Raw genomic sequence first — 20,140 nt, 5'->3', positions numbered from 1 at the left:
GAGAGAGGGAGGGAGGGAGGGAGGGAAGAAGGAAGGAAGCTGAAAATTCTTATAATTATTTAAGAATAACATAATTACATGTTAACAGAGTAACGTTTTTAATGAAAAATAACTTTTCAAAAAAATCAAGACTGATACTTGACATTTTTTCATTTTTTGCCAATTTTTCTTTTTTTTTTTTTTTTGAGTTGGAGTCTCTGTCGCTCAGGCTGTAATGCAGTGGCACGATCTTGCCACTGCACTCCAGCATGAGGGACAGAGTGAGACTCCATCCTCCCAGGTTCAGGTGATTCTCATGCCTCAGCCTCCCGAATAGCTGGGATTACAGGTGCCCGCCACCGTGCCTGGCTAATTTTTGTATTCTCAGTAGAGACAGGTTTTGCCTCTTGGCCAGGCTGGTCTCAAACTCCTGGCTTCAGGTGATCCACCCGCCTTGGCCTCCCAGAGTGCTGGGATTACAGCCGTGAGCCACTGTGCCTGGCCTGCAAATTTCATTTTTCTTTTTTTTTTTGTTTTGAGACAGAGTCTCACTCTGTCGCCCAGGCTGGAGTGCAGTGGTGCAGTCTTGGCTCACTGAAATCTCCACCTCCCAGGTTTAAGCGATTCTCCTGCCTCAGCCTCCCTGAGTAGCTGGGATTATAGGCATGCACCACCACATCCAGATAATTTTTGTATTTTTAGTAAAGAAAGGGTTTCACCATGTTGGCGAGGCTGGTCTGGAACTCTTGACCTCAGATGATCCACTGGCCTCGGCCTCCCAAAGTGCTGGGATTACAGGCGTGAGCCACTACGCCCTGCCGCACATTTCTTTAGTGTCTGTTTCAATAGAAGACAGGCTGGATGCTCATATCTGCTTCTGCATTTAGTCTGTTAGGATGTGTTCTTTTGGTGAATGCATATGAAGAAAAACTGCTGTCACCACAGATATGTAGTTGGAAAAGGGAAGACTATGTTTAATTGCTTTTTCAGATAAATCTGAACATTTTTTGATACTACATCAAAACTTGACAAGTGTTACTTTCTTCAAGGTTATTAATATGATGTGGAATCTGAAGGCATGTCTGTGACTTTTTGAACATTGTTTCACTAAAACACATCAGTGTCTGTTGTACTTTGAATGGATTTTGTGATATCATGCATGGATTGTTTGGAAACCATTTGCTGAGTGTTGCAGAGCTTCCAAATGATGGCATATTGCATCGTACACTCGCAAAAAAAATCACATTCATTTCTTTCCTGATGATCTCATTGGAAAAGTCTGTAAGTATTTGTAAAACCATGAAGCCCTGGTTGGCAGATAAAAGTATTCCACAATTATAATTTTTACGTAAAAGCCTGTATTTTATCATTGGCAATAACTACTGTAAATTGTTTTTCTCTAGAGTCAAAGCCAGGTTTGAGCCCTGGCACTCTTGTTTAATATGCTGGCCATGGGACCCAGGTGAGCCCACTTAGCACCTTTCTGAGCCTTTATCTTGTTTGTGTTTTTTTTTGTTTGTTTGTTTTTGTTTTTGTTTTTTCTTTTTTTTTTTTTTAAGAGACTAGGTCTTGCTCTGTCACCCAGGCTGGAGTTCAGTGGTGCTATCATAGCTGTCTGCAGCCTCCATCTCCCAGGCCCAAGCAGTCCTTCTACCTCAATCTCAGCCTCTCAAGTAGCTGGGACTATAGGCTACCATGCCCAGCTAATTTTTTTGTGGTAGAGATGGGGTCTTGCTTTGTCGCCCAGGTTGGTCTTGAACTCAAGTGATCCTCCCGCCTTGACCTCCCAAAGTGCTGGTGTTACAGTTGTGAGCCACCATGCCTGGCAGCCCTTATCTTTTTATCTTGAAAAAGGAGACATGTGCTGCTTTAATGGGATTGTTGTGAGTAGTAAATGGGAGCACTAAGGCGAATTTGCCTTCTATGGTACCTATTACACAGGAGGCATGAGTAAAGGTTCTTTTCCTTTCTTTCCTTCTTGGGCCATCATGGAAGTATTGGGGATGAAGAAGCTGAGGGATGGTGGAGAAATGGAAAGGAAGGACCTGTTTTCCCTTGGGGCATTCTTAGAACCCAGGCAGAGCTCTGGACACAGTGCTCTTGGCTGTACTTTTTTACTGCCACTGCCTGTAGGAAGGTGATGAATGGGAAGGGGCAGGCAGCGCTTCCTGGGGCTGTTTTTGGGGGTGTGTTCTGTTCCCTGGACCCATTGGTTTTTGTATTTCATCTAAATAGCTTCTCTAAAAATTAGCATTTTCCTTGGATTGCTGTCATGTGAGCATCAGGGCTCTTTACAAATAAACCTTGTTCCTCCTCAGAGCTCTCCAGAGTGGTAGACTTGAGTGGTGCAATAGCTGTTCACAGCTGGGAGAACAGAGGCTCAAGGATGAGACAGTGTTTACTACTACATCTGTGCCCTGCCAAAAATCTAAGAGTAGTTCAGGTCAAAGTTCTCTTCTTTCCTAAACTGAAAAATACCAGAGCATGATTTTGTCACAGCCAAGCAAGACCTGAAATTCTTAAAACTGAATTCACTTTAATTTTAGAAAGGGAACATTAATCTAACAGTGAGTCCCAGCTCCAAAGAAGGTTGACAGTCCCTGTCCAGGAAGGTTCACAGAGCATGTGAAGACATTGGCTCTTTATAATGTGTGTTTTCCTTATTGCAATCTTGGGGGCAGAAAAAAAAACACATTGGGAATTTGGCTGTCAGAAAAAGCATTGACCTGCCAGTCTGGTCATTTGTCCCTGAGGTTAAGTGTCAAGCCTAGGTAGGTAAATGTTCCAGGTCTGTCTGTAGGAAAGTTCAGCTCTTGCCAGCTCAGTGATGCCAGAGAAAGAGTTATGTTGATAAAAGGTTTACTCTCTGACAGTTATTTAATTTTGTCCTGAAGAAGTCTCCCAGCAAGGCTTCCTGTAGCTCAGGGGCACTCAGGTGGGTCTCGTGGGAGTGAAGCTGTCTGGGTGACTAGGGACACCAGCGCATTTAAGTCCAATGCATGGTTAGGTCTCAGTGGACTTTCTCTGTTCCCATGATGAAAAGTGCTACTGCATCCCTAAGATGGATGGGGGAGGTTGGTATTTCTATCCTGTTTTCTCAATGGTTCATTAGCTTTGTCATAGGGCCTGGGTGCCAGATATAAATGTAGCTCGTGTTGGAGCGACTAGTGTGGTGAAAGGGGTGCTAGACTGCACTTGGAGTCAAGTCTTGGCTCTTTGTCCCAGTGTTGCCACTTCTTAACATTGTGACTTTGAGGGAGCCACTTCACTTTGTGGAATCCCAGATTCTTCATTTGTAGACCAGGGCTATCCTGCTTTGTATCTGCTGCTGGCTGTGGTTGATTGTGTGACTCTAGAGGAAGCACCTGGGAAGTCCTAAGTTGGGGTTTCAAGGCAAGAGAATGCTGATGAGGGCCCAGCAGAAGGGTGGTAGAAGCCCTGCTGGTGAGAAGCATAAGACTTGTACTGTCAGAGGACAAGGCACCAGTCCTTTGTGGTGGCTGTGAGCTTAGGTCCCCACACCAACTGCCTGGGTTTGAGTCTGCACTCCACCAAGGTGTAACCTTGGGCAAATTCACCTCTCTGTGTTCATTCTTTTCATCTGAAGAGTAGACACCAGAATAGCCCCTCTCCCTCCACAATAGTACCTACTTTTTAAGGATTAAATGAGATAGTGGTAGACCTAAGGGACAGAGCCTAGTTTCTGTCACATGGAGACACTCAGTCCATGCCCACTGTTGTGGTCAAGGCCACAGTAGGCTTTCCCTGCGTGTGAAGTTGTTTCAGGGATCTTAACTAGATGTGTGGGTTAGCCAAAGCCTTGTAGCAAAGTAACTTATTTTAAAGCAGCCATCATTTGATAGGAGTAGGCCCAGCTGTACTCTAGGAAGTAGGCTGAAGGGAGCCACTTGGGGTAAGAAGGCACCTCCCTCCATGCAGTGAGTGTGACTCATCCACGGGATCCTCTGTGTGAGATTTCTCTAGGTTCTTAGGGAAAAAAAGGGGGAGTGTAAGCTGATACCGTTTTCCTTGCTGTGTGAGTGTCCTGATTGTAAAAATTTTGTAGCATTCTATTGGCAAAATTGTATTTCAAGGATTACCTTGATTAGCTATATTAGAAATGGGTTGGAGAGAAGCTAAAATAGTTCCTTAAATGTTCTTAAACATCTTAGAGTATTCTATTTAATTCCTGGAAAGATCATTTGGATATGTTTTCTTGAGCAAAACAGGCAGATGGTGTTGCTACCCAGTTTCCCAATTCTGTAAGGCCTATAGCAGAGATTTATGGTAGGCTTGCAGTAGTGAAAGATCCATGGACTAGGAATCAGAAGACTGGGTCCTCGGCCTTATTCCCAGCTCTGTCATGCCTGATTTTGTGGCTCTTAGGTTGGTGACCTGCAAAATGGAGATGTTGGTCATCCTTGCTTACTTCACCAGGGGCGTCCATCCTAAGACATAAGAGAATGCTGGCAAATTGCTTTACAACCAAAGTACAAGTATTAGCATAATAAATGGCACTGACAACCAAGCTCTGACCCTCCTAATGAAATATTTTCTTTCTCAGTGATGTTACAGCCTTTCGATTATGATCCCAATGAGAAAAGTAAACACAAGTTTATGGTTCAGTCTATGTTTGCTCCAACTGACACTTCAGATATGGAAGCAGTAGTAAGTACTGAATGCTTCTTATTTTTTTCAGTAATAATAATTTAAAAAACCAATTAGATACGGAATTGTGGGTGCATGCATTTCAAAATATGTCAGAATTGTTTAAAAGGGAATAGTTTTTTTTCAAGGAGGTTTGTACTTTAACTACCTTTATGGTTTTTCTAAAACTTTGAGGAATAATTTTAACATTTTTTGTGACTTTCTAGAAGGCTGTTCTTTTCTGACTTTCCTGAGCTCAGTGTGCTTCAGCAGCTCCTTGCACTGGTGGATGGTGTCTTGCATGGTTAGGGATTGCCTTCTTTCGCCTCTCCTTTCTGCCCTGACAGAAAAGGATACTTTTCCTTGTCCCGCCTGTTTCTTACCTTGTCTTCTCATCCCCTACAAACTCAAGAGCCGTGTGGGAGTGTCAGTACTGAATGTCCTCACCCATTTAGACATACATGTGTGTGGCTTTGTTCTAGTAAATATGCTTATTTATTTTCCCCCCTGCTTAAATATATGTTTAACTTTTCTCTAATTTTGATAAAATTAAGATGACTTCATTTTTATAAAAGAAATAAGTGATATTAGTGATGGTTTTGGAAAAAAAAAAGAGTATAATGGACATTCCCTCCAAAGCGAGCTTTTTATACATTTGAATAAGTCCATAGGCATTCTGGGGCTGGGAGTTGAATTGAAATCTACGGTACAACCCACAGCCCCAGCAGGGACAGATGCGCTTGTCCTTACAGTTCAGGAAAGCAGGACAGGGTTGCCTCATACCACTTGCATTGCTCTCCAGTTTTGGCCAGCCCAAAGGGGAGCCCCGAGTCATCCACAGCAGATCTGCCCACCTGAGTCCTCTGTTCCTCACACCATCCTGCAGTTCTCCTCTGTCTGAGTTTCATACCAAGGGCAACTCAGGCCAAGCCCACCCCATGCCCTATGTCACCACATAGTCTTTTGTTTTAGTTCTGGAAAAGCATCTCCACTGATGTTTCACTTGTAGGCAGAAAATGAAGGAGGAGGCCAGATCTGTTTGAGTTTTAGAGCGATCAGTGATAATAGGCTGTCTTCTTTTCATAAGAACAATTCTTATGAAAACTTTCTCTGATTTTCTGCAACATGATGTGTTACTTCATGTTGATTTGTGTGATCAAAGAAACAAGGCAGATAGAAAATAATGGAAGATCCAAGGGTGTGTTCTGTTTGGCTTTTGCTGCATGGCATAGTGAAAAGAGCATGGGCTTGGGTGTTTTCGAGCTGAGTTCTTCCTTTTACTAACGTTGTGGCTGGGAGCAGGTTTTATTAACTCCGTTGAGGTTTTCATCATTTGTAAAATAGGGATAAAAATGCAGCTCACACGGTGGTGAGTATGAAGTGTGCCTGTGTAAGTGCCTGGTCGGTCCAGTGTCTGACACTTGCTTATCAGAGTGTGTAATAGGCCAGTCACTGCATATCTAGTAAAGGGTCATTTTAGTTCCTTGTATGATAGTATAACAGTTTAAATTTTTTTTAATAAAATGTACATTGTGGGAAATTTTGGAAATACACAAATGAAAAAAATTTAAAGTGACCCATAGTTCTTTTCTACTAGGCCTAACCATCATTAATCAGAAATGAGAGCTTTGTGTTTTTCTTCCTTTTTTTTTTTGGAGACATGATTTTACTGTGTCACCCAGGCTGGAATGCAGTGGAGTGATCTCAACTCACTGCAGCCTCCACCTCCTGGGCTCAAGTGATCCTCCCACCTCAGCCTCCCAAGTAGCTGGGACCGCAGGAGTGCACCACCATTCCTGGCTAATTTTTTGTAGAGACAGGTTTTCTCCATGTTGCCCAAGCTGGTCTCAAACTCCTGGACTCAAGTGATCTGCCCACCTCAGCCTCCCAAAGTGGTAGGATTACAGGCATGAGCCACTGCCCCAGCCTGCTTTTTCTTTATTTTCAAATGTTTTTCTTTTTATTGTGATACACAGAAAGTTGAAAAAATGGCATGGTGACCACTCATGTAACTTTTACCTAGATTTACATTTGTTAACATGTTGTCACATTCGCTTCCTTTCTGTCACAAACTTTCTTATTTGCTTAAGATGCAGATTTTATGACACTTCACCCCTAAATGCTTCAGAGCAAGGACAGTCTCTTATATAGCCATGATACTATTAATCATAGCTGAAAAAATTAACTTCAATTCAGTATTATTATGTGATAAATCCATATTCATTATTTCCTAGTTGTTCCAAAAGTGGCCTTTAGTAGAGGACACCCAAACCTTTTTGTTTTTCAAACTTTGAACTTTTCTTTTTTTTTTTTTTTGAGACAAAGTCTTGCTTTGTCACCAAGGCTGAAGTGCAGTGGTGCAGTCATGGCTTGACCTCCACCTCAGCTGTTCGAGTAACTAAAACTACAGGCATGCCACCATGCTGGCTAATTTTTTATTTTTTTGTAGAGTCGGAGTCTCACTATGTTGCCCAGGCTGGTCTTGAACTTCTGGGCTCAAGTGATCCTCCTGCCTCTGTCTCCCGAAGTGCTGGGATTACAGGTGTGAGCCACTGCACCCTGCCCAAACTTTGAACTTTTTTTTTTTTTAGAGTCCAGGCCAGTTGACTTACAGAATGTCCTGTATTCTGGATTTATTTGATTATTTCCTCATGATTAAATTCAAGTTAAATGTGTTTTGGCAAGAATATTCCATAGTTGGTATTTCATACCAGGTTGTCCCGCTGTTGGTGATGCTGTTTGATCACTTGGTTAAGATGGTGACTGCCAGCTCTCTCCACTGTCATAGCACAAAGCACATTTGCCCCTGTGGTTAATAGGTAATCTGTGATACTCTGAGTCATCTGATACTTTGAGACCATGTGAATATCCTGCTCGCCAGCAGTCTTTCACCTCGTGCTTTTAGCATTCAGTGATGATCCTTGCCTGATATTTTTTTGACTCATGTGGTAGGTACACGTGTACAGATGTGTGTGTGCAGAGGAACAGACTTCAGTATTCTTTGCGGTTTCTTCACTTAATGTTCTGGACATTTTCTCCATCTAACTGAATGCTCTTCAGCATCATTTGAGTGGCAGCATGCTATTCCGTTTAGTGGATCTGCCATAATTTTTGTGGCAGTTCCCTAGGGTCAGATATATAGATTGCTTCCCACTTTTGGTTCTTGGTACCTGTGTTACACTAGCTGCCTCTTGCATGGTTTTGGGAAGGGTTGGAGGCACGGAGGGTGGGGGTGCCTTCTTTTTCTATATCATAACCTTGCTGCTATCCTGGTCTGTAATCCTAGAATACCCTGGAATTCCCATCTTCTGCTGCCAAAAGGAGAAGTAATCAGGAGCATATCCTCTTAGGACATGGGATTTAGCTAGGAAGGTGCTCTCACTACAGCCTGGAGGGATGGAGATGGGTTTTGGGGTAGGCACAGCCCACACACTGCCACAGTGACAGAGGAGGGATTTGGTAATGAATGTGTTCCGCTGGTAGTTGGCAGAGTGGTTCTGAAACTAGTCCCAGATAGCATGCACTTACCCTTTCTAGATATGCCTTTAAAATAAGTTTCATTTTCTCATTTTAATTTAATTTATTATTTTTGAGACAGAGTCTCTCATGTCCCCCAGGCTGGAGTACAGTGGTGCGATCATGGCTCTCTGCAGCCTCCACCTCCTGGGCCCAGGTGATCCTCCCTCCTCAGCCTCCTGAGTAGCTGGGACCACAGGCATGTGTCTCCATGCTCAGCTAATTTTTTAATTTTTTTGTAGAGATGACATCTCCGTACGTTGTCCAGACTGGTTTCAAACTGCTGGGCTCAACCAGTCCTTCCATCTCAGCCTCCCAAAGTGCTGGGATTACAGGCATAAGCCATCATCCCCAGCCTAAAACAAGTTTTATTTTTATAAGGAGAGCCAAGGTTACCTGGTCATCCAGACATTATTTAGAGGATTCCTTTTTGTTCAGTGGTGGGCCTCTCCCACAGAGTAGCAACATGGGGAGCATTGGTTGACTTTGAGGAGTCAGGCAGCAAGACTTCAGGGTTTGTGAAGTGTAATAAATATTTTGAGAAAGTGAATGTATTTAATCTTGTCATGTTACAAATACTGAAATCTCAGCAGACTTCAGTTCTTTATTTGATATACATCAGGGCTTTCTCATTAAGAGTATTTTTCTGAAATTGTCAGTTATAGGAAGAAAGTTATTCTTCCAGCAGGTTTATAATATCTTGATTATTAAATTTAAATTGTTTTAGTGGAAGGAGGCAAAACCGGAAGACCTTATGGATTCAAAACTTAGATGTGTGTTTGAATTGCCAGCAGAGAATGATAAACCAGTAAGTATGTTTATAGTTAACAATAATTGAATGTTGTAAGCTGATACTTATTTGCATACCATTTCCTGCAAAACCAAGATTTAAGTTGGCAAGTTATTTTCCTTTATCTGATGTCTGAAGAAAAAAATAAGCTGAAGTCAACAAATAAGTGGGCCTTTATGAAATCAGCCTTTGAAAAACTCACGGAAAGACAATTGATTGAAATAGTGTTTCCCCTTGAAAAGTGCAGCCCGATGGCTGTTGAGATGTCATAAATCCTGAAGAGCTTCTATGGCCTGGCGAAGGTATAGGTTGCAGTTTAACAGTGGGTGAGAGTGAAAGAGGGAATAATTTGCCCTTTATCATGGTGCTTGATGGATGGGTGGGAAGCTTTCAGGTTCTCTTGTTTTACAAAGTGCCCTGTCAGCCTCCCTACCCCTTTTACCCTATCTACCTCTTCAATCAAAGGCTGCTTTTAGATGATTTCTCAACCTCAGCACTGTTGATATTTGGGGCAGATAATTCTTGGTGGTGGAGGTTGCCCTGTGTACTGTAGGGTCTTTTATTGATAGCAGTATCCCTGGCTTCTGCCCTCTTGATACTGATAGTACTTCCCAGTTGTGACAACTAAAAATGTCTCCAGATATTGCCACGTGTGTCCTGGAGGGCAATATCAACCCCCATTGAGAGTGATCCCATTCCAGTGTTGCCCGCGGGGAGAAGGAAGGAGCCCCATCCTCTAGGCTTGTCTGCTTGCGAGCGCTTTCACCCTTCATGGTCCTCACTTGTGACCAGTTGAAGAAAGGAGAGTGTATCTGAAATGCTAATTTGGACTTCCCTTCAACCTAGTCGAAAACATTTTAATTTTTATAAAAACACCAGAACTGTGAAAACATGCAGCATGTGAAACTACCCTAGCCGTTAATAGCTGGAGTTGGGAAACAGAAGTGCCCTGAAATGTTGTGTTAACAGTATCTATGTTGGTCTGCGGGAATGTTGTTGATTTGTGTCAAAACTACCTGATACTTTATTTCTGCTGAATCATTTACCACTATCATTACCCTGTTTCTTTAAGTGGATAGTGGTCATTTTTTCTTTCTTCCCAGTGTACATCCTGTCACAGGAAGGTCAGTTTGAAAGCTGTGAAAGCAGTATTCTGGCCTCAGCTCTGTGATAGGTTGACTTGGTAGCCTGGGGCCTTGCTTCACAGGGCCTACTCTTCTCATCTAGAAAATGATGGGTGGAGCTAGATTCCAGGTCAATGATCATCAGTTACTCTTTCCCTGACAAGCTGCGTGCTTCCATGCCCTCCCTCCACTGACTGGCTCTCATCCCCAGTAAATCTCAAGAGGGGATCATAGCTCAATCTTGGCAGGGGAAATAAGGGGAGTATGTAACTTCCCAAGATTGAAACACTGCAGAGACTAAGCTTGTTTCACCTTCATCCCAGCTTCCAAATGCTAAGTTGGTAAAGTAATTTGCCCTCTAATGCTCTCCCAAGCCTCCTACCCCCACCAAGGCAATCCTAGGGATGTTCACATCTTTGTGGTGACAGTAATTTGTGGCTAATAATTCCTGAGCTTGCACAATTACAGTATGCTAATTTTTGCATGGCAGGAATTTGATAGTGCAATATACACAGCCCTTTTTCTCTTTCTTTGAAGTATTAGTCTCAGCCGAACTTCATTATTTGCCCTTATCCATAATTTCTAGGGCCCAGTTGCTTTAGATTATTAAGATACCAGATAAAGTAATCCATTTAAAAAATAAATGTGACATTTTACAGTGTGGATGAAATGCTACCACGTTTGGTGTTTGCTGAGAACTACTTTACTTTGCATAAAAAAGTCCTTTATTACATGGTCGGTGACACTTAGGCTTTCATTTGTTTTTGAACAGCATGATGTAGAAATAAATAAAATTATATCCACAACTGCATCAAAGACAGAAACACCAATAGTGTCTAAGTCTCTGAGTTCTTCTTTGGATGACACCGAAGTTAAGAAGGTTATGGAAGAATGTAAGAGGCTGCAAGGTGAAGTTCAGAGGCTACGGGAGGAGAACAAGCAGTTCAAGGTAATAGTTTATTTTCTGGTAATCTACAGAGAACAAGGGCATTTTCACTAGCTTCTTGGGTGGGGAAGTTGATGAGCCAGTGAATATATAGATTTCTTTTTGCTTTTGGTATTTGGCTATTTTTTTCTTCCCAGGGAGAAATTTCCATGGCTTTCATCAGAGTCTCAAAAGGGTCTTGGATCTGCCTAAATTAAGAACCACTGTCCCTTGATCAGAAATTTCTCAACTGTTTAAGCTCTTGTTCCCTTAAAAAAAACAGCAACAACAAAAAAAACTTGGCTGGGTGCGGTGGCTCACACCTGTAATCCCAGCACTTTGGGAGGCCAAGGCGGGCTGATCACAAGGTCAAGTGTTCAAGACCAGCCTGGCCAACACAGTGAAACCCCGTCTCTAATAAAAAATACAAAAAATTAGTTGGGTGTGGTGGCAGGCGCCTGTAATCCCAGCCACTTGGGAGTCTGAGGCAGGAGAATCGCTTGAACCCAGGAGGCGGAGGTTGCAGTGAGCTGAGATCGTGCCACTGCCCTCCAGCCTGGGTGACAAAGCTAGACTTTGTCTCAAAAACAAAATAAAACCCCAAACAACTCAAGGTCTCCATTATTGTAAATTGAAAATAAATGTTGAGACCAAAATAGCAGTTTTTATTTTGAATATGCGTTTTTAAACCACTTGGGTGAGAATCTTTTTTTCAGAGAGTGAATACTGACCTATACTCTGTTTTAATGCAGGTATAGTTCTGATTTTAGAAGACTCTAAATAGGTCTGGGCAGTTGTGGCTCATCAAACTATTGATGTGGTGATGAGCTTGGAGGTGGGGTGCCTCACAGTGGATAGGAGGTGGAGATTATGGAAGGAAAACCTAAGCCTCTAGCTCGTGGACGAGGCAGTTGGCATTGGCAATGGAACGTTGTACTGAGTGATGAAGTGAGGAGGCAGGGGGTGCTTCTTTTGGCTTGTGGTGGTGTGGAAGTTGCTCCCATCCAATATGAAACAGCTCTGAATCTGTGCTGGTCACAGCATCTCTTAGGCCTCTGTTTGCTAAACACCTCTAAGGCCCCTTCCAGCTTTAAAAGTATGAGTTTTCTTCTCTTTTACTCTGACAGTGAGGTAGATGTAGGAGAACTGACAGCATTTGGGAAATGGCATCATCTTCTTCCTTTGCAGTGATCTTGATTTGCCTCAGTCAGTAACTTCTTTAGTGTGTAGTAAATTGTGAAGCTGACACTACTTTTTGGCTAAAAATTTAAGCTATGCCTGAAGCTTCTCCTCGAGTGTATTTCTCTTCTGAAACAGAGTTCTGTGCTGTTCAAAGTGGTAAATAGGTAGAAATAGCTTCTATATAACCCAATAAAATAAATGGTGTAGTTTGCTGTTCTTTTTTTTTAAGCCAGTCGGACACCACCAGTTGTTTATCACTGTGCAGTGATACTGGCCGTGCCCCATGAGCAGAATATCCTTAAAATATGATCAGACCAATCTCAACATTAGAAGATTCTTTATCCTGCCAAACGCTGCCTTCTTGTTTTGTGTTGGTTTATTCTGTCATCTGGCCAACAAATTTACTGAGGGTCTAATACGTGCCTGGCACTGTGGATTCAAACATGAAAAGTCCCTGCCCTTGAGGAGTTCTCTGTTGATGAGATAGCAGGCAGAGACATAGACAGAAATGATTACAAGCCAATATGATAAATGTCCCACAGAGATAGCGACAAATTGCAGGGAGAGTCAGCTCCATGGGACTCATCTGCCTGTGGTCCCCAGGACCTACTAGGTACTCGGGTGGATGGGAGTGAATGTAAGGAAACGAAGAAAAGAAAGTACAGCTGGTGTGTGGGGTTTAAGGATGAGGAGATGAGGTAAGTAGCAAGAGATCTATCAGCAAAGATGAGTCTGGGCCAGAATAGAATGGCTTGATGTATGTCCCTCTTCAGGGATGTGGGCTTGGCTTTGAGAGCATGGAAATAGCATCCTAGATCTACATAGTAACTTGCAGATTCTTAGGAAAGTGCAAGGCAGTTGTGGCAATGGAGGTGAAGGAAGAAAAAATTTTTCATTTCTTACATATCCATGTAGTTTGGGGACAAGGGGAGGGTGGGGAATATGGTCAAGTATCTTTATATGTATGAAAAAGAATGTTGCTTCTTCAATGAGAAATCTGTGTATTAAGTAGAAAATATTTGAGATGAGTGTACGAAGGCCAGTCACATTTTAATATTCCAAATATCATTTGATCCAGCGGTCTGGATGTAACTCATCAAGTACCAGCTATGTACAGAGCTCTGCATTTGAAAGCTTCCAGATAACCCACTTTTAGATTTTTTTTTTTATGGAGTCTCACTCTGTCACCCCAGGCTAATTTTTGTAATTTTAGTAGAGACGAGGTTTTACCATGTTGACCAAGGTGGTCTTGAACTCCTGAGCTCAGGTGATCCACCCGCCTCAGCCTCCCAAAGTACAGGGATTACAGGCATGAGTCACCGTGCCCAGTTGACTTTGTAGATTCTTATTATTTATATATTCATGTCTTGGGAAATGCCTGTGATTTTAAAAATCGATGATTTGATCAAGGAAGGCTATTCATTAGAGGCAGGAAGGACAGAGAGGTTGGGGTTGAAGAGAAGCATCTGGAAGACATGGCTATAAAGGTGGGTGGGGCCGAGGGTGCAAAGGGCCCAGTTGACCCTTTTAAGAGCTTTTTTCTGTAAATCATGGGAAACCAAGGAGCACCCTGTTTAGATTTCTGTTATAACTAGCAGCATCAAGTGGAATGTATGAAAGAAAAGAGGGGACTGTTTTCCCAGTGGCTTCAGGCTAGCCCTTTCCCCTCTGTAGCCTGCAGTTTCTCCATTTGCAAAATGAGGTTGGACCATATCATGTCATCCAACACTGGGCATAAACAGCCCATCCCGTTAAGCTGTACAGTTGACTCCCCTTTCTGGTGCCTTGGCTTGTCTTTGAAATGTGCATTTGCTCCCATAGGAAGAAGATGGACTGCGGATGAGGAAGACAGTGCAGAGCAACAGCCCCATTTCAGCATTAGCCCCAACTGGGAAGGAAGAAGGCCTTAGCACCCGGCTCTTGGCTCTGGTGGTTTTGTTCTTTATCGTTGGTGTAATTATTGGGAAGATTGCCTTGTAGAGGTAGCATGCACAGGATGGTAAATTGGATTGATGGATCCACCATATCATGGGATTTAAATTTATCATAACCATGTGTAAAAAGAAATTAATGTATGATGACATCTCACAGGTCTTGCCTTTAAATTACCCCTCCCTACACACACATACACAGATACACACACACAAATATAATGTAACAATCTTTTAGAAAGTTAAAAATGTATAGTAACTGACTTGGGGGGGGGGAGAATGATCTTTATTAATGACAAGGGAAACCATGAGTAATGCCACAGTGGCATATTGTAAATGTCATTTTAAACATCGGTAGGCCTTGGTACATGATGCTGGATTACCTCTCTTAAAATGACACCCATCCTCGCCTGTTGGTGCTGGCCCTTGGGGAGCTGGAGCCCAGCATGGTGGGGAGTGCAGTCAGCTCCACACAGTAGTTCCCACGTGGCCCACTCCCGGCCCAGGCTACTTTCCGTGTCTTCGGTTCTGTCCAAGCCATCAGCTCCTTGGGACTGATGAACAGAGTCAGAAGCCCAAAGGAATTGCACTGTGGCAGCATCAGACATACTCATCGTAAGTGAGAGGCGTGTGTTGACTGACTGACGCAGCGCTTTGGAAATAAATGGCAGTGCTTTGTTCACTTAAAGGGACCAAGCTAAATTTCTATTGGTTCATGTAGTGAAGGCAAACTGTTATTCAGAGATGTTTAATGCATATTTAACTTATTTAATGTATTTCATCTCATGTTTTCTTACTGTCACAAGAGTACAGTTAATGCTGCGTGCTGCCGAACTCTGTTGGGTGAACTGGTATTGCTGCTGGAGGGTTGTGGGCTCCTCTGTCTCTGGAGAGTCTGGTCATGTGGAGGTGGGGTTTATTGGAATGTTGGAGAAGAGCTGCCAGGAAGTGTTTTTTTGGGTCAGTAAATAACAACTGTCATAGGGAGGGAAATTCGCAGTAGTGACAGTCAACTCTAGGTTACCTTTTTTAATGAAGAGTAGTCAGTCTTCTAGATTGTTCTTACACCACCTCTCAACCATTACTCACACTTCCAGCGCCCAGGCCCAAGTCTGAGCCTGACCTCCCCTTGGGGACCTAGCTTGGAGTCAGGACGAATGGATCGGGCTGCAGAGGGTTAGAAGCGAGGGCACCAGCAGTTGGTGGTGGGGAGCAGGGGAAGAGAGAAACTCTTCAGCTAATCCCTGGAGTACTAGTTGAGAGTTTGACTGTGAATTAATTTTATGCCATAAAAGACCAATCCAGGTCTGTTTGACTATGTAGCATCTTGAAAAGAAAAATTATAATAAAGCCCCCAAATTAAGAATTCTTTTGTCATTTTGTCACATTTGCTCTATGGGAGGAGTTATTATTTTATCATTTTTATTATTTTGCCATTGGAAGGTTAACTTTAAAATGAGCCCTATCACTGAGAAATATGTGTTTCATGATTTAACTATATGTGTGTGTGTGTGTGTGTGTGTGTGTGTGTGTGTGTGTGTATTTTTTTTTTTTGGTTGTCTTCAGCTGACAGTATGAAAAATGAAACTGCTGAAAAAGCTGAGCACCTGGTCACCCTTGGCCTTCCATTGCTTTGGCCTTCAATAAAAAGCAGCCTCCCTTCTAGGTCAGGGAACCATGCCATTGAGACTAGTAACAGGCGTTCTGGGCACAGTCCCACTGTGCACAGGTTTGAGAGGACAAGTTCATCAGAAGGAAGGCAGTCCTTAGAAGTCACATACGTCGAGCCACATTGCCCCTAAGCCTGGCTCTGTCAAGCTGGGTCAGGGGCCTTGAAACTGGAGAAGTGGAAGTCAGTGGTTGGTCTGAGTAAGTAACTTCCTGTCTTCATGAAAAAAGTTGACTTTGAATCCCAGGTACTAACAGAAATGGTGAGCAGACTTAGTTGTTACCCAGGGTCCCATGGATTGTGTTGAGTGTGCAGACAGGCCACCCCAATAGGAATTCGTCTCTAGGATTTTTCCCATGTGGCCCCCAGTACTTATAAAAGGGAGTGAAAAGACCGAGCTGTAAGGCATGTGCCTTCTGCCACCTGATTTTCCGTGAGGGGACTAAAATTTACTAATTGTAGCTGCTGCAGCCAGTTAAGTCCTGTAGCTTCCAGGCCCTCATGTCCTTGATAGGAGAGTGCTTAGATGGTCCCCAACAGTGCCTAGGGGTACAGTACAGTCCCATTACACTAGAGCAGGGCTCTATTTATTTTTAAAGGATATGGCCGTGTGTTTTGATAAAACTTTATTCACAAAAACAGCCAGGTCATGGGATTTGGCCTGTGACAGTTCTTAAAAAGAATATCTGAGAAACTACTGTTTTAGACCTTTGAACATGATTTAGAGTTTTGTGTACATCTAGGAGAAGGTGTTCAGCTTCTCAGAGGATGTGGACATTTTGGTTGCAGCTAAAAATCAGCCTCTGAAGTCTCTCTCCCTTCTAGAGGTTAGGACTTGGTGAACATATTTGTGGGCCTTTTGACTGAGTGGCAGAAGGAAACGCCTCAGGAAGAGAAGCAGGTGAGTGATGGAAAGGTTGATTATTTTCTCAGTCATCCTGGCAGCCAAAAATGTGCCAGGAAAAGAAAGAATGTGGAGCAGGCGTGGCTCCTGGAGAACTTGGAGATGCATGCACATTTAGGGTGTCTTCCCTAGAATTACATAATGAAAAAAAGAATAAGGCAAAGAGGAGGTGAATATGGGGCCTGTCACAATGGCCTGCCCTGCGCCAAGAGATTAAGAGTCAGATAATCGGGATGAAATTGGCATGGAAAGAGCGAGGCTGGGGAGGGTGCCGCTGGGCAGTGTGCATGGGGGAGCTGCTGCCAGGCTGCCCTGCAGTCTGCTCCTGTGGTTACTGGCTCCACGGCACCTCAGAGAGGGCGGCCCTGGCTTCAGAAACACCAGCCGTAGTGCGCACAAATGCAGAAGAGATGGAAGCGGTGACAGAATCCTGAAAGTTTTTATTGATTGAAGTTTTAAATTGATAATTTAAGCTTCCTTGGCACGATACAAAATACCTCTTAAAGACAGCAGGCTGTTTTATTTGTAGGTGTGAGGAACTGGCTTTAACTTTGTTCTCTTCCTAGTTTGCATATTTTCCTTCTCTAGTCTTCTAAACTGTTGGCACCAGCAGTAATACATACTGATAAAATCAAAATTGATTTTTACCAGTGGCCAGTTTATGGCTAGAGAGACGGCTTATACCTCCATAACACAGAAGGGGGAAAAATGAAGAACCTCCAGTGATCCGTGAAAACCTAAACGCTTTCAAACAAATCCCAGGAACAGAATTGCTATCGAAAGATATCAGTGCCCGGTTTGCAGGCTCTGTTGAGTCAGATAGAACTGAATGTAGTGAGCGCTCAGAGCTAAAGAGCCTTTCAGATGAATTTGAAAACAGGCTCTGTGTGTGCATGCATGTGTGCATGTGTGGCATATGTGCCATATGTCAGTAGCTTGACAGTTTTCAATCATGCCTATATTTTTTGCATACACAAATTTTTGTATTTGCAAACTCAGAATCCATGCCAAAATACAATGTCGTTTGTCATTTTCAGCTCCTTCTCTAAAGGAATGGCCCATTTCTCATTGTAGTTTGAAAAATACGTATATCAAGAGATAGGGGTCTTGGGCTTCCCAGTGTCACTTTGAACACCTGAATAACATTTAACTCCTGAGACCTTCTCGGTGTAGAGGCCACTGCTTCCCCCTGCTGGAGATGGCATTTCATTGAAGGGCCTCTCGTGGCTTCCCCTGCCCCCGGCTGTCTGGCCTGAAGAAGGAGAAAGAACCAAACTGAACTATGAAAAGTTACTACTCTGAGGAGACCTCTCTTAATTACGCTTGGGGCCATGTTTGCTGTTGTTGAGAAGGAGTATTCTCAAAGATGAGCTAGAATGGAATTGTATTTAGAAAGGCCCCTGCAAAGTATATAGATGGATGACTCTAGTTCATGACATACAAATCCCATAAGGCCAACGACCACTCTTCTGGAACACCAAGAGCAGCTCTGAGATCATGCATGCCCTACATGAATTGAGTTTCTGTGGCCTAATTGGATTTGGAGAACGCCTTCCCTGGCCCCTTTTTCCCCAGACAGATCTGCTCTGATAGGAACCTTTTCAAGAAAGTTACTGTTGTTTCAGTGCCACTCCTTACCTGTATTTCCAATATATTCGCTCATTGAACTTAATCCTTGCAACTGTGACTGGGGGGTAGATGGCTCTGTTTGCATACGAAGAAATAAAGGCTCCAGGAGGTTAAATTGGGCAACTTTTTAGAACTAAATCAGTCTCTGTAAGGCCTGCATTGCTAAGATACCATTTCAGCTCTGAAAATCTGCTTCAGGGAACTGAGTGGATGAAGCCTTCCTGTCTCAGCTACTCTGCCTGTCTGTACATCTTTTATGTGTCTGCCTCCATACTTTATTCAGTTATTTTCACACTAAGTAGAATTAAGATTGTAGTTCAGATGCTTTTTCTTTTTCTGTTGGAAACTGAACACGCTCCAGACAGTGAAAAAAGTGCATATTCCATTTTCTCATTGCCTGAAGATCTCTGCCCGATGCTCCTGGGGAATGACTGGGGTCTTTAGAAAGAATATTACCAGTCTGTCTCAGCAAGGAGATGATGGGAACGCTTTATATGGAGGCTTTACATGACTTGTAAATTAAATGTGAATGAGGGCAGTTGATTAAAATTGGTATTAGAGAAGTGCCCTGCCGAGGTCTGAAAACAGCTGAGCTGCTGATGTCTCGGGCCTTTCCCTGAATTAGCACTGCGTTTCTCCAGGAAATCAGTGAAGGGGGCAAGTAGTAGAAGCCCCTGATAAGGAGCATCAGCCGAGAGGCAAGCTTGGGAGGCTGTGGGAATGGGTCTGCCGCCAGCTTCACAGACCTCTTCCTCCAGCCTCTGAATCCGGTTAGCCACAGCCTAGAACATTAGCTGAGCTGCACGAGCTCACCCACCACTGTGCCTGGGGGGCCCTGACCTCCCTCCATGCCATGTTCTTAGCTGTATCTACGACACTTAGCAATAGGGGATTCTTTTTATTTTCGTTACAGAAGTATTTTGAAAAATTTAAAAGACACGAACTCACATAAACAGTTATGGATGATAGTTAAAAGGGAAACCGGTGGAGGTGGATGAGAGGTTGTCTTCATGAATATAATTACTTGAGATTTTTTTTCTTAATGGAATTAATTTATTAGAAAATGTCTGCGTTAAATCCGTAGAAAAGGAAGAAAAGTGTAGCAACAAAAATGTAGCTGTTACCTAACTTGCCGTAAATATTTGCAGTTCTGATACCTTGGAATGTTGCCACGATATGGATTGCTTTGATTAAAAGATGTCAGTTGAATAAAACAGTACTGTGGGAGAATCGCTTTCTGCTGCTAGATAAATGCTGATGTTTATTTTTGAACCAGGAAACATTGATCCTGTAACAATGCCCGATTACAATTGCTTTATTACACCCCAGGGCTGATGGAGATGTAATCACTTGGCTAATGGATGTGGGTGCAGGATGGATGCTCGGATGCTCGCTTGCTGGCCCGCTTTTCTGCTTGCATTCTGATGAGCCGCAGGAGTGCGCCTGGCCTTCTGCAGGTGGAGCTGCTGTCAGAGCTTTGTTTCACTGATACCCAAAGCCATGTCTGACTGAAATAAAACAGGTTCCCTTTTTGTTTTTCTTTTGGAAAATGCCAACTAAGGGAGACTAATCAGATATCTTAACACAATTTCATCTAGGCTTAGTGCTAACAAGATTGCGGGGCTTTTTAGGGTTTAAGAAGATGAGAAATTAGTGTGCACGTTTCACACGTTGACTTGCCGGTTTTTCCATGTCATACAAAAAAGTCCTGGCTGTTTCTCTGAACTGGCTGCCTGCATTCCCATCTTTCTTTTGTTTTTAAGAAATAGACTGAATTCAGCTGTTAATCCTCTAATATAGCATCCATGTTAAAATGTTTTTCCATTGCATCTTTTATGTGAATT

General features: G+C 43.0%; 1 protein-coding gene across 3 annotated transcripts in view; it reads left to right on the top strand.

The window, feature by feature from the left end:
• Nucleotides 1–19,805, top strand: part of LOC116463356 (vesicle-associated membrane protein-associated protein B/C) — a 69,052-nt gene extending 49,247 nt beyond the window's left edge. The window contains exons 3-7 of one of the 3 annotated variants that reach the window (XR_004246666.2): nucleotides 4,544–4,647; nucleotides 8,870–8,950; nucleotides 10,829–11,005; nucleotides 13,985–16,664; nucleotides 19,626–19,805. Coding sequence is in view for 2 of the 3 variants with exons in the window: in XM_032146428.2 (XP_032002319.1) it covers nucleotides 4,544–4,647; nucleotides 8,870–8,950; nucleotides 10,829–11,005; nucleotides 13,985–14,143 (521 nt within the window). In the remaining variant the exon portion in view is untranslated. Of the gene's footprint in view, nucleotides 1–4,543; nucleotides 4,648–8,869; nucleotides 8,951–10,828; nucleotides 11,006–13,984 lie in introns of all 3 variants that reach the window. The other 2 variants (XM_032146428.2, XM_032146429.2) reach the window with 2 other exon arrangements.
• Nucleotides 19,806–20,140: the final 335 nt, after the last annotated feature.

This window comes from Hylobates moloch, unplaced genomic scaffold, assembly GCF_009828535.3.
Source record: "Hylobates moloch isolate HMO894 unplaced genomic scaffold, HMol_V3 SCAFFOLD_34, whole genome shotgun sequence".
NCBI lineage: Eukaryota > Metazoa > Chordata > Mammalia > Primates > Hylobatidae > Hylobates > Hylobates moloch.
Note: the sequence above shows the minus strand (reverse complement) of the source record. Positions and strands in the feature narration are given on the sequence as shown.